At 37.8% G+C, this 13,860-nt stretch overlaps 1 protein-coding gene across 1 annotated transcript; it reads left to right on the top strand.

Annotated features, from left to right (window-relative positions):
- The first annotated feature begins 648 nt into the window (after positions 1-648).
- On the top strand, positions 649-13,643 carry LOC130542772 (E3 ubiquitin-protein ligase TRIM39-like). The gene is made up of 6 exons (XM_057307278.1): positions 649-658; positions 2,846-2,866; positions 6,961-6,981; positions 10,176-10,214; positions 12,346-12,372; positions 13,070-13,643. The coding sequence occupies exons 1-6, from the start codon at positions 649-651 to the stop codon at positions 13,639-13,641; spliced, it is 690 nt and encodes a 229-aa protein (XP_057163261.1). The 3' UTR covers positions 13,642-13,643.
- The last annotated feature ends 217 nt before the right edge of the window (positions 13,644-13,860 follow it).

Consider the following 13,860-nt stretch of genomic DNA (forward strand, 5'->3'; position numbering starts at 1 on the left):
TGACTCTGACAGGAAGACCTGAGCCAAAAAAAAAAAAAAAAAAAAAAAAAAAAGAATCCAGAACGTTAATTGACTGAGCCACCCAGGCACCCTGAGATATTGTAATCTGTAAGGCTGAAATAAAATATTCAGAGATTCCTTTATGATTTTTTTCGACTCTTGTACAATACAAAGAAACACCTGAAGTGCAATCTTTCTCTTGGTTTTCTTCTAATTCCTAAATTCGTTCTTATTAAATGATAGTAAATGATAAGTTGTAGTTTCTATATGAAGATGCCACCTGAAGGTATCAACATCAATATTTGGCTATTTTTATGACATTTATGTATTTCTATTAGAGAGAGAGTATGAGGAGAGAGACTGGGGGTGGGGTAGAAGGAGAGGCAGAAGCTGACTATCCTCTGAACAGGGAGCCTGACTCAGGGCTGATTTCCAGGACCCCAGGATCATGAAATGAGCTGACAAAGATATTTAACCAACCTAGTCAACCAGGCCCCCGAGTTGGTTGACTTCTAACACCCAGAAGCTAATGCTTCCATTTAGAGGAGAACATAAAACATTCAAGGAGTGCCTGCACAAAGATGGATCAAAAAGAGAACTTTGCTGGGTCCGCATACTTGGAACGTTCCAATAGAACTAACCTTATCGATGTCTAAAAGTGAGAGACTAGGGTGAGAACCTAAGGAAAGGCTAGAGAAGTGTTTTTATATATGGGCACTGCTCTAGCTGCAACCTGAGGAAGTAGCTGTGTCTTGTCATTTTCAGAGATCTAGGGCAGAAACCCTGTTCCATTCTGTTCATGAAGTGATTTATCCAGGCCACCTAGAGCAAATGATCTCAAACCCAAGGAAGCATCAGAATCACATGGAGGGCACAGAATGCCGGCACACACCGCAGAATTTGACTCCACACTTCTCAGTCGGGCTCTAGTGTTGGCATTTCTCACAAGGTCCCCGTTCGTAATGCTGATGCTGCTGTGCCAGGAGCCATACCATGAAGAATGCCACTATACCAAACTTCAGCTAATGAAGTGGAAACATATTAAGAACGACGAAACTTTCAAATTTACCTTTCTTGGGTTGAGCAATGAAGCCTAACTGGCTGCTTCGGGTTCTTCCTCATTCCGGATGCCTCTCCCTTCCAAAGGCTCAGAGATCCTGTGCCAGTCTCTTGCATTTCAGACACACACAACATGTAATCGGGGTAAACTGAGGGGAATTTCCTAGGATGATCTCCACACAATCATCAGATGGATCTGCAGGAACTGACTTAGCTCCTGAGGAAAGGTGACTGCAGATGATGGAATTATGGGCATTTTTCATGACACTCTGGAAGCTCTTTAGAAATCATTCATTTGAGATGCTGACCACCAGATCTCCGTCCCCGTCTCTCCTCTCTGTCTCTATTTTTTGCCAAGTAGCTATCTATTACACCAAGTCAGAGCCTGAAAGAACAGAGTAAAATCTGCTTCTCAAGACATTTAATCACGCAGGCATTGTCGAAGTCTTCATAATATCCATTTTGTTTTTATACAGAAGTCCCAACTGCAGAGAAAGGTAAGTGGTATTTGTTGTATATATCTTAGAGGGGAAATTTTTTTTAGAATAGTATCTTGGATCTATGAAAATCATATAAGCAATAGATTGCCACAACTTAAACCAGCAATTCTTTAAAATTGCCTCCCTCTATATGAATAGTTGGCGGTTTCAACTCCGTGTTGTCCTTTTGTAACACTATGTATTGTAGATTGTATAAACTATATGAATTTTAAATTAGTCACAGCATCACGTCGTTATTCGATTATTTCTTGAATTATTAGTTGCTTTATATTCTTTACAAGAATTCTTTTATTGTATTGAGAGAGAGAGAGAGAGAGAGAGAGAAAAGAGAGAGCTTGAGGGGGGCGATAAGCAGAGGGAGAGGGAAAAGTAGACTCCACACTGAGCATGGAGACCCATGAGGGCCTGGAGCCCATGACTCTGAGATGAAGACCTGACCCAAAAGAGGAATCCAAAACTTTAACTCACTGAGCCACCCAGGCCCCCTCAGGTATTTGAATATTTAAGGGCCCAATGAAGTATTTAGATATTCCTTTAAGAGTTTTCCTAATATTACTTGTAAACTGCAAAGGAAGGCCTGAAGTGCAGTCTTCCTCTTGCTGTTCTTCTTTTTTCCAAAATTTGTGATTTGGAAACATGCTAAGAACTACTCCAGAATTTCTGATTCCACACCCGTGAGTTGGGCTCACCCATTTACATTTGGGCAAGGTCCCCTGGTATCAAAGCTGATGCTGTGGTGCCAGGAGCCACACCATGAAGTATGCCGCTCTATCACATTTGAATTAATGATTTGGACACCTACTAAGAACTACTAAGCACTAGAATGTTCATATCTTGGGATAAGGAATGAAGCCTGAGGAAATTCTTCAGGCTCTTCATCACACAGGATGCCTCCTCAATCCAAAGGCTCAGTGATCCCCTCCTAATCTCTTGGAGCTCACTCCCCATGTATAATCTGAGAGAAAATAGGGAATATCCGAGGATGATATCCACACTATCCTCAGATGGATCTGCATGGTGTGACTTGGGCTTTGAAAACAGGCGAATGTAGATTTTGGATTGATGAGCATATTTCATGGGACTCTGGAATCTCTTAAAAATCATCCGTTGGAGATGATTACTCCAGACCTGCATTCTTGTCTCTGTTTTCTATCCCTTCCTTTCTCCTACTGGGGTAATATTTTACCGAGTCAGAGCTTGAAAGCGTTGAGTGAAGTCTGCTACTCAAGTCTTTGCTCCACTGTTGCTTTGCTCAAATTTTTTTTTCATATTTTCTTTTTACACAGATGTCCCACCTGCAAAGAAAGGTGAGTAGTATTTGTTTAAGATTTCATTGGGAATTTATCACAAAAAGTGTATTTGGTCTAGGAGAATCTTATGAGCACTTGATTTCCACATCATAATGTTTCAATGCTTTCTCATGGTCTCAAGACCTATGATTAGTCAAGGGAGAGGGAGAAGTTGATGCTCCCCTGAACAGGCTGGCTGACTCAGGGCTTGGTCTCAGGACTCCCAGATCATGACCTGAGCTGAAGGCAGATACCTCACCAACTGAGTCAACCAGGTTCCTCGAGTTGGTTGACCTCTACCTCGTAGAAACTCATGCTTCCATTTGGAGGAGAAAGTCACGGAGTCAAGGTGTGCCTGAACAAACAGGGATCTGAAAGAGAAGATTGCAGGAATTGTGCATGCCCTTAAAGTTCCCGTAGAACTAACCCTATCCATGTTTAACAGTGAGAGACATAGGTGAGAATTCAAGTAAAGAACTGTTTTTCCTTAGGAGCACTGTTTTAGCCACATCCTGAGGGAGTAGCTGTGTCTTGTCACTTTCAGAGATCTAGGGCAGAAACCCTGTTCCATTCTGTTCATGATGTGATTTATCCAGGCCACTTACTGCAAATGATCTCAAACCCAAGGACGCATCAGAATCACATGGAGGGCACAGAATGCCGGCACACACCGCAGAATTTGACTCCACGCTTCCCAGTCGGGCTCTAGTGTTGGCATTTCTCACAAGGTCCCCGTTCGTAATGCTGCAGCTGCTGTGCCAGGGGCCATACCATGAAGAATGCCATTATACCACACTTCAGCTAATGAAGTGGAAACATATTAAGAACGACGAAACTTTCAAATTTACCTTTCTTGGGTGAGCAATGAAGCCAGACTGGCTGCATCGGGTTCTTCCTCGCTCTGGAAGCCTCTCCCTTCCAAAGGCTGAAAGATCCTGTGCCAGTCTCTTGCATTTCAGACACACACAAAATGTAATCAGTGTAAACTCAGGGGATTTTCCTGGGATGATCTCCACACAATCATCATATGGATCTGCAGGGACTGACTTAGCTCCTGAGGAATGGAGACTGTAGATGATGGAATTATGGGCATTTTTCATGACACGTGCTTCCCTGTGTCTCTTATCGATCACTTCTGTTCACCTAGTTTGGCAAATATTTTACCAAGTCAGAGCTTGAAAGAACAGAGTAGACTGGGCTTCTCTAGACATTCCTCCTCAGGTACTTTGTTGAATAATTATTCTTCCTTTTTTTTTACACAGAAGACTTAACTGCAGATACACATAATAGGTTTTAGTGTGTATTTTAGAGGTGAAGATACCCTAGAAAAATACATTAGACCTTTGAAAATTATATAGGCATTTGATTTCCACATCAGAAACTATCAATTCTTGTAAATGGTCTCCCTATATATGATTATTTGTCAGTTTACTTTTGACACATTATGCTTACAGTAGTACAACCAATTTACCTTTTAAAACAGTCTCGTTATGGCATCTTTTTGAAAAACATTTCCTTTGTTCAGTAGATGATTTAATTTTAAACAGTAAAATAAAGAGATATTCTTTATGATTTTATCTGCTATTACTTTTAAAATGCAAATCAAGGTTTTCTCCTAGTTTTTTTTCCCCTGATTCGTATATTCTTCATTATTAAAGAATAATTGATGTTCATTTATATTATATATGCCAGCCAAATATATCAACAAGAGATTTTGGTTCTTTGAAGGTTTTACATTTTGTCATATGGTATGTTTAATTGTTGAAATATACCATAGGTATGCTTTCATAAGCTGTATCCATGTATGTTTCTTTTTATTTTATTTTTTAACTCTTGACATTGTTACTGAGGGGAATATTTTTATAGTAATTTGATTTCTGTTCATTTGCATGAGTCTCTCTCTATTCCTGAAATATATCCTTTCTGTGGCCCTTTCCTAATTTGTCCACTTTCCCTGTGAGAACCTGGTGAACCCTCACTAGTTCAGACAGGGATCTGAGTACCCTATGGGAACCCACAGACATGCATCCCCTCATTATTGCTTTGCATGGTGTTCTGTGCATGGAACTGCTCAGGGCAATGTGTCCCTCTTTCCTCAGAGTCGGTAGCCTGATCAGTACAGAGCTAAGTGTGGCCAGTCCACCAGTACCTGTTGGGTGGAAAAACTGGTGCTTATTTTTGCATTCTTCTTTGTCTGTTTGTTTTGCTCATTATTTTTCTAGATTATGTAGGAAAAAAGAACATGAGATCTGTTTTCTGTCCTGGTCTAGATTTAAAGATCACATAACACCTAATTGTCACAGAATTCCTTCTGTCATAATTAATCTCTTCTACTCACTGCTTTTGTTATTGTTCGGAATCTTATGTCTTTTTCCGTATTTCTCTGAGCCATGAGTAAGGCAAGGTGATGATTGCTTAGAACTGGACTTTTCTGAGACTTGGGGGATGCTCTATGAGACCTCAGGAATATCATGGGGAGGAAGGAGTTCCTAAGAGACTTACCAAGTACTCATTCCCCATGAAAGGATATAAGTAGGTTGGGAATTGGGAGGGAGGACCTTGAGGAATCTCCCAAAATCCTCCCCAGAAGAAAGAGTGAACATTACAGCATCTGAACACACAGAGGATGCTCATGGGAGACAAGTTTTTCTCGTTGCTGTCCACAACGTACACTCTGCTCCATCTTCAGCTCTTTTCCCTTGAGGAACTAGAAGCTTCACGGGAGGTGAGATAAGGAGGGGCGAGGGTCGTTGTTTGGCCTGGACAATTTCATTCTCAAAACCTATATGGAAAAAACAATTCTGGGAATTTCATTTGAAAGGCTAATAGTGAGATTAAATGTGGTTGCTTCCTGCATACACGTGATGATTCCCAGGTTATTCTATAAATCAGTGATGGAGGCACATAGAGCTGTGTGTTGTATAGTTTCTCAGATCAAATGTTTAATAAATAGCTATTTAGAAAATGTCCTTATTTAAATGAATTTGGTCCAGTTCATGAACCATACTATACTATCTACTTAAGAAACTTCTCAAGAAAGGCCCTGTGAGGCCACTTCTGACTCTTACCTGAATTACTCAACACAGTGAGTTATGCTGATGTGCTGGAGGGTAAAAACCATGGGCCTTCTCATGGACTCTACGTCTGCAGCCATGGAGATTTCAATCTGCAGGACAAATCAGCAATAGGTTCAGATGATGTGTGATGTCTCCAGGACTGTCGGACTAAACAACCTGTGGTTTGGAGCATTTTATGTTGTGGATGAGGAAACTACCACTCTGTTTCTAACACTCAAGAGACACATTGTATGTGTTTATGGTTGTTCACAGAAAGGCTCTATTGCTTGAGGTGAACAGGTTAAAGAAACCACCTCACTAATGCAAGGTTAGCTAAAGCAAACCCTCCCTCTGAGGAAATCCTTAGGAAGTATATTTTTCTTTGTTTGTGTTTCATTTCGTTTCATCATCTTCCAGGAATTGTGAATGTTCTTGTGATAAAATAGGGATCTGAAGGAAGGCCAGTTTCAGGCTACCTCCTATTCTCAGAAAACTGAATGGAATTGGCAGGTCTTTGGCACCTGTTTTTTCAACTTGCAGACATCATCCAAAAGATTCCCTTTTAAATATCCTGTTTTATTTCTATAAACACATTTACAAGTCAATGTGTGCATTTTTAGATTGTTATTTTGTTATTGATTATTATTAATTATTCAGAAAATAAGTGTCTCTCTCTGTGTCAGAGATATACACTGGATCATCAAGTCTTTGGTCTCAGGGTCTTTGTTGTGAAATGGGACCCAGTTCTGGGACAGATTTTCTGTGAGTAGGGATAATCAGAAGGGGGAATGAACCATGAAAGACTATGGACTCTGGGAAACAAACTGAGGGCTTTAGAGGGGAGGGGTGGGGGAACGGGATAGGCTGGTGATGGGTAGTAAGGAGGGCACATATTGCATGGTGCCCTGGGTGTTATACGCAAACAATGAGTCATGGAACTTTACATAAAAAACTTGGGATGTACTGTATGGTGACTAACATAACATAATAAAAAATCATTATTAAAGAAAGAGGTCACATTCTAACTTACTGTTGTTTTGTTTACTTCTTGATTAGAGAAAACTGAAAAAGAGAATGGTAAGTGATATTTATTTTTGACTGAAACAGTGTTTGAATGTGCCACACTTGATGCTCTTTCAGTATTATAAAAAAGCCAAAATTCAGACCCACTACTTATGATCTAAAAACGTTAAGAAACAACTAAAATATCTTCCTGCTACTTTTCAAAAAGTAAAGTAGTCATAACACAAGGAAAGTTTTAGCCGTAAATGCAGAAGAACCAGACATGTCAGGTAGTGCTGGTGAGGGCTGCAACTCAAGTCTGACATGTGCTCCATGCAGTGAGGGCCCTCATTCTTTGTGTCTATGGTTATTAACTGCCTAGTCCATAGTCAGTGCTTAGGAAACAATGAGGGAAAAAATGACTCTCTTTCACTTTGGAAGTTGCTCTCTCAGGACAGGTGCACATTCCACATTTAAATAATAAATGGAAATAAATATTCTCACAAACATTGTGGAAGAGGGTTAGTGTTACCAGGAACACATACAACAGTGAGATTGGCCTTAGTCCTGGGTTGTGGATTTGCTGAAGAAGAGGCAACAGAGAAGAGACTCATGGTAGTGAAGAGGACATTTCAGTCAAAGAGAGCAGTAGCATGTGGAAAGCAGGAAGCACAGGAGACTCTAAAGACTGGGCAGATGTGAGCCCATGATTCCATCAGATTAGAGATAATATCCAGCTGATTCCCTTCCAGAAAATCCCGTCAGGACTGTAGGGTAGACAAAGGTTATGAAATGCAGTGTTTACCATTCTATGAATTTTGAATGTTGCCCAGGAAACAGAAATTTGGATATTATGCAAGAAATTCAGGGAATCATACAAATATTTTTGACTGCCGTGAATCTCTTGCTTATAGTTGTATTATCTATTGACATAAATGTTATTTCTTTAGCTGCATGACAATTTCAGTTTCATAAATCTTAAAAAAAATTAAAAATTAAGTAATATCTTAAAACTCTGCCATATCTTTCAATATAAATGTCTTCTTCATTTTACATAACTGATTTCTCTTATAGTACCTATATTCTTGTCCTAATGTATGTAGCTCATACAGAAACAGCTAGAGAAGATTAAATGATATATCTTGATTGCATTATACAATTAAATGTGTTGAAATGATAAACAATTATGCTTAGAACTTTCTTAGAACAGTATTTTGTTGTTTTCATTTTAAAATAAAATCACCATTTTGATGAAGGTTAATTCATGATGTATGTGCATATTTATAGTAGACTTTCTTTAAAATTCATTAACTTTAGGGGCATTTGGTTGTCTCAGTCAGTTAGTCATCTACCTTGGCTCAGATTGTGATCCTGGAGTCCTGGGATTGAGGCGAGCATCCAGCTTCCTGCTCAGAGTGGAGATTGCTTCTCCGTCTGCCTCTGTTGCAGAGTCCTGTTTGTGCTCTCTTGCTCTCTGTCTGTCAAATAAATACAAAAACCTATAAATAAAATCAAATAACTTTATTTTCTAGTAAATACAAAACTTTCACAAAGGAAAAAAAAGAGCTCTGTTGATAACTGGATGCTAAATATTCTTAAGTCATGTATGATTATAAGTACATTTTGAACACTATATTGAACACATATTAAACGTAATATGCAAAGTAATGTATCTGGCAAAATTCATGTACATAAGAATTCTATTTTTCTTTAAATTTTTAATTTTTATTTGGGATGTTTCTATATTCCAGTATGTTGGCTCTACCAGCATTAGCTAATACCTCTGATATCTGTATCACTTCTTATAATTATAATTTCTTTTTTGTGGTGAGGACATATTTTTTAAAGATTTATTTATTTATTTATTTATTTATTTATTTATATGAGAGAGAGAGACTGGCAGAGTGTGGGAAGGGCAGAGGGAGATAATCACAAGCAAACTCCCCACTGAGCTTGGACACCAGCTCAGAGCTCCATCTCAGGACCCTGAGATCACGACATCAGCCAAAATCAAGAGTTGGACACTACCAACTGAGCCATCCAGGCAGCCCTGAAGTGAGGACATTAAAAATCTAATCTCTTGGGGCGCCTGGGTAGCGCAGTCGTTAAAGCGTCTGCCTTCGGCTCAGGGCGTGATCCCGGCCTGCCGGGATCGAGTCCCACATCGGGCTCCTCCGCTGGGAGCCTGCTTCTTCCTCTCCCACTCCCCCTGCTTGTGTTCCCTCTCTCACTGGCTGTCTCTCTGTCACATAAATAAATAAAATCTTTAAAAAAAAAATCTAATCTCTTAGCAACTTTGAAATAGTTCTTTATAACATAAATAAAAGCAAATAAGTGCTTATTTGCCTTACGTTTTTTATTGATATATAAATGACATATTTCGTTGTGTAAGTTTAAGGCGTACATGTTGATTTGATACATTTACATATTGTAATATAATAACCACCTTATTAGCTAACACCTCCTTAAAATTGCATGATTATAATTCATTTGTTGAGTGAGAACAATTAAGGTCTAGCCTCTGAGCCACTTTGAAGTTGATAATGCTTTAGTGTTGACTACAATCACAATGCTGTGCAAAAATCTCCAGAACTTATTCATATCCTAGCTGTAAGTTTTCACTCTTTGGCTACCATCTTCCCAGTTCTCCCCATCCCAACCTTCCAGTAATAACCATTCTATTCTGTTTCTATTACTTCAGTTTTTTTTTAATTCACATATATGTGATACCATACATTATTTTTCTTTCTCTTTTTGACTTCACATATCATAATGCATTCACATATCATCTCCATTCATGAGGTCACAAGAGCCATTTCCATTTTTTTAGTGCCTGAATAATAATAAAATTATATATACAAATATATATAATTATAAACTTATATATAAAAATATATAAGTATAAATAATATATACATAATATATAATTATATAATACACACAATTAATTATAATTATATATATATATAATTGTGCACATTATATATAATTCTTTATAATGTATGTACAGATATACACACACACACACCACACATGAATATATAATGTTGGTTCTTTTCATGTGCCTGTTGTTCTTTTGGGTATTTGTACATCCTCTGTGCAAGTGTACTCATTTCCTCTGCCCATCTTTTTAATCAGACTGTTTGCTTCTTGCTATTGAGTTGAATATGTTTTTTATATATTTTGGATATTAACTCTTTTATCATGACTTTCAAATATTTCCTGCCATTCTGTATGATGTCATTTCATTTTGTTGTTTTTCCTCACAGTTCTGGAAGTTCGGAAATCCAAGGTCGAGGCACCAGCAGGTCTGGTATCTGAGAATCCACTTTCTGGTTTGCAGATGGTCATATTCTCACTGTGTTCTCACATGGCAGAAAGCTGAGAAAAAGAACAAGTGTTCATGTCTCTCCTTATAAGAACACTAATCCTCTTCATGAGGACACCAATATTTTATGACCAAATCACTTTCCAAAGCCCACACTTCCTAATATGATTACACCAGGTGTTAGGCTTTTAAAGTAATAATTTACTAGAAGGAAATTCAGTCCATAACATAACATTACAGGCAAGGTAGTCAAACACTTTCTTGGTGAAAGGTTAAAAAAAGAAACACTGGCAAAATGGTTATAGAATTTTATACTTGTTAAATTATTAGGAAATACCTACACACTACAGTAATATGGGACTTTGCTAGGAAAGAGACCTGAAGTTTATATGTGGGTCCATGTACCTCCCCTACCTCCACCTCCATGCCCAGCATCTTGTGCAAAGGAAGAGAATAAAATAAATAGATAATAATGAGAGAAACTAGAAACAAAGAGAGAAAAAGAGCAGCAAAGAAATATAGAAAAAAACCAAAGACAGGAAAGGCATGGAGTTGTGCACCAGTGTGGTGAGGGTCGTGGCTTATAGTCACAGTGAAGTGACCATGAGGAAAATTGCAATACCAGTTGTGGTTGGGTGTATGTCATTGTCCTTCTGAGGTGTGTGCCTATATGTGTTTATTTGTGTGTGCGTGTGTTTGTATATTTTATGTATTTCTACACCTCTAGATTCAGTGGGGTAAAGATTTTCATAATATAAAATGACACATAATTGCAAAATTCACCATGTACTCAAATTCTTTCTTAATATGTTAATCATATTGGGGCAAATTTGCGTTTTTAAAACAAACATTATAGCAAAAGTCACTGTGTTTAGTTATTTTCTTAAATTTTTAAAAGATTTTTAAATTTATTTTAGAAGGGTTGGGGCAGAGGGAGAGGGAGAGAGAGATGCAAGCAGACTCCACACTCAGTGTGGAGCCAGATGTGGGGCTTGATCTCAAGACCCTGAGATCAGGGCCCTGAGGTCCTGATCTGAGGCAAAACCAAGAGTTGGATGCTTAACTGTGCAGGAGCCCCTCCATTTAGTCTTTAATTCTTCAGGTGTTAGAGAAACAAAAAATTATATCCAAACCTCACTGATGCTTTCAGTGCTACCTTCTTAAATATGTACTTTTTTTGTTAGTGCAGTCTGCAGGATTCCATGTGCTTAATGAAAACACCTGGGAGTGGGTATTTCTGGGCAAAAAAAATGTGCATTATGATCCTTTGAATTATGCTAAAGCAATGGCAACCAAAAGGCTTTAAACCGTTATTTTCCAAACCTGTAACTTTAATCCACCCATTGTCTTTTTCTTAACACAAATGATTTACATGTGCAAATATTAGAAAAAGAGTCTAGTTAATAGCTCCTAGCCACATTCTCACAAGGATTTCTCCCTGTTTTGCTTTTTGGGAAAGCTTCATGAAGAATTTGATAAGTAATATTTCTCTCTGAGAATAGAAATGTAAATATATTTCAAAGCAAACTCTCACTACATCCCATTCATTCAAAAACAAACTGAGGGCTTCAGAGGGGATGGGGGTGGGGGAATGGGATAGGCTGGTGTTGGGTAGTAAGGAGGGCACGTATTGCATGGTGCACTGGGTGTTATACGCAGCTAATGAATCATTGAACTTTACATCAAAAACCAAGGATGTACTGTATGGTGAATAACATAATATAATACAAATATTATGATAAAAAAATGCAGCCTGAGTTCCAAGAGCTTTACAATAAAAATTGATGGTTTCCAACTTACTTGTATTACAGAACCTCAACAACCAAGAAATGCAAGCTGCAATATCTGTAGACTGAATAACGTATTTTATAAATTAAATGTATAATTATTTTTTAAATGTTGTGAGATAACTCTTATGACTAACAAAATAAAAAATAAAAGTTCATGAATGTAAAAAAAAAAGGATAAAAATCCTGGGAGAAGATGAGCAACGGAAATGGCCACCTCTAGCCCTGACTCCTGTACCTGCCTTTTGACCACTCATCTCTTTCCTGTTTTACTCACTGCTAAGTTTTGGTTTCAAAACTATAATTTTTTTCTTTTAATTTTAGGGTTGGAATTTGCTCGGAGATTTGCAGGTAACTAGAGACTGAAGTACTTGGATATGGATTCTTACTTTTAGCCAGCATACTGGGTCACTATAGAAGGAGACTATAACACACTCACAAACTCACATAGAATACACACACACACACACACACACACCTCTTTTATTTTTCCTCTGAAACTTCCATTTTATCATGAATATTGTCAAAAACATTCAGATTTGAAGTAAATATATGCAATTTTTTCATCAGTTCATAAATCAAATCAGGTCTGTACCTGAATCCAAACATTAATGGATATTAATAATTATAGTTGGACAAACATCTCTAAATCTTGTTGTCTCAACTACAAAATAAAAATACTTCTCCATTTGACTATTTGTTATTAAAATTAAAAATGTATAAATGTATTTCAAACAGCACTAGGGACATAATAAGTGTTCAGTGTAACATTGGTCATATTCAAAAAAATATTTTGACTAGAAAAAAATCTAGATGTTTAGATACCCATTTTTTTTTCCATTCTGAACAAATGCTCATTATCAAGTTATCAAGTGTGTATGTTGATAAATAGAGGTGATATAAAAAGCATGACATGAGGGAAAGGAGCAGCTTCATTTGAGGAAAGCTGTAGAAAGATCCAAGACAAAGGAGGGTCACTTGTATAATGTGTTAAATGTTGTGGATTATTAGTGATCACAGCCAAGACTGACAACATGTTCTTCCGTAGAAAATGTTACCTTGGATCCAGACACAGCTCATCCATATCTCCAAATTGCTGAAGACAACAAAAGTGTGAAAGGAGGTGTTATCTTGCAGGATCTACCCAAAAGTACACAGCGGTTTGATAACCTAGTCTGTGTATTAGGTCAGCAAATGTTTTCTGAAGGTAAACACTCCTGGGAAGTGAGTGTGAATAATAAAATGGAATGGACTTTAGGCATTTGTAAAGATTCTGTCTGCAGACAAGGAGAAATCACAGTGTCCCCAGAGACCGGGTTCTGGACACTGTGCTTGAATAAAAGTAATGACTACCAAGCTGTTGCAAATCCACCAGTAGTACTCCACGTTGAGAAACCTCCTAAGATTATTGGAATCTTCTTGGACTATGAGGCTGGGAAGGTCTCCTTTTATAATGTGACCACCAGGTCTCACATCTACACCTACAAAGAGTGCTTCACAGAGGCCTTGAGACCATACTTTTATCCTGGTCCCCTCTACAATGGTCAAAATGGAAACCCTCTGACCATCCTGCCCTTCAGTCATTTAGACAAGCCAGGAAGAAGATTTCTTTGTGACTGAGGAAAAACTGATCTATTGTGAATCTGCTGAGACTTTATATATATATATAAAGACTATATATACATATATATATATATATATGTGTGTGTGTGTATATATATATATATCTTTTATTTTTGAATGATCAGGATGCTGGACTTCATCCTTCAAATAAATCTAAAAATCATTTTGATGCCATAAGTTATATGTTTTTACCATTTTAGTCCTCATTATGTCTAT

This window comes from Ursus arctos, unplaced genomic scaffold, assembly GCF_023065955.2.
Source record: "Ursus arctos isolate Adak ecotype North America unplaced genomic scaffold, UrsArc2.0 scaffold_5, whole genome shotgun sequence".
NCBI lineage: Eukaryota > Metazoa > Chordata > Mammalia > Carnivora > Ursidae > Ursus > Ursus arctos.

Excerpts from the sequence above, each read along its gene's own strand:
- LOC130542772 (XM_057307278.1), top strand. Across the intron at positions 2,867-6,960 it reads TGTCCCACCTGCAAAGAAAG|AGAAAACTGAAAAAGAGAAT; the intron begins GTGAGTAGTATT and ends CTTCTTGATTAG. Across the intron at positions 10,215-12,345 it reads CAAGGTCGAGGCACCAGCAG|GGTTGGAATTTGCTCGGAGA; the intron begins GTCTGGTATCTG and ends TTTTAATTTTAG.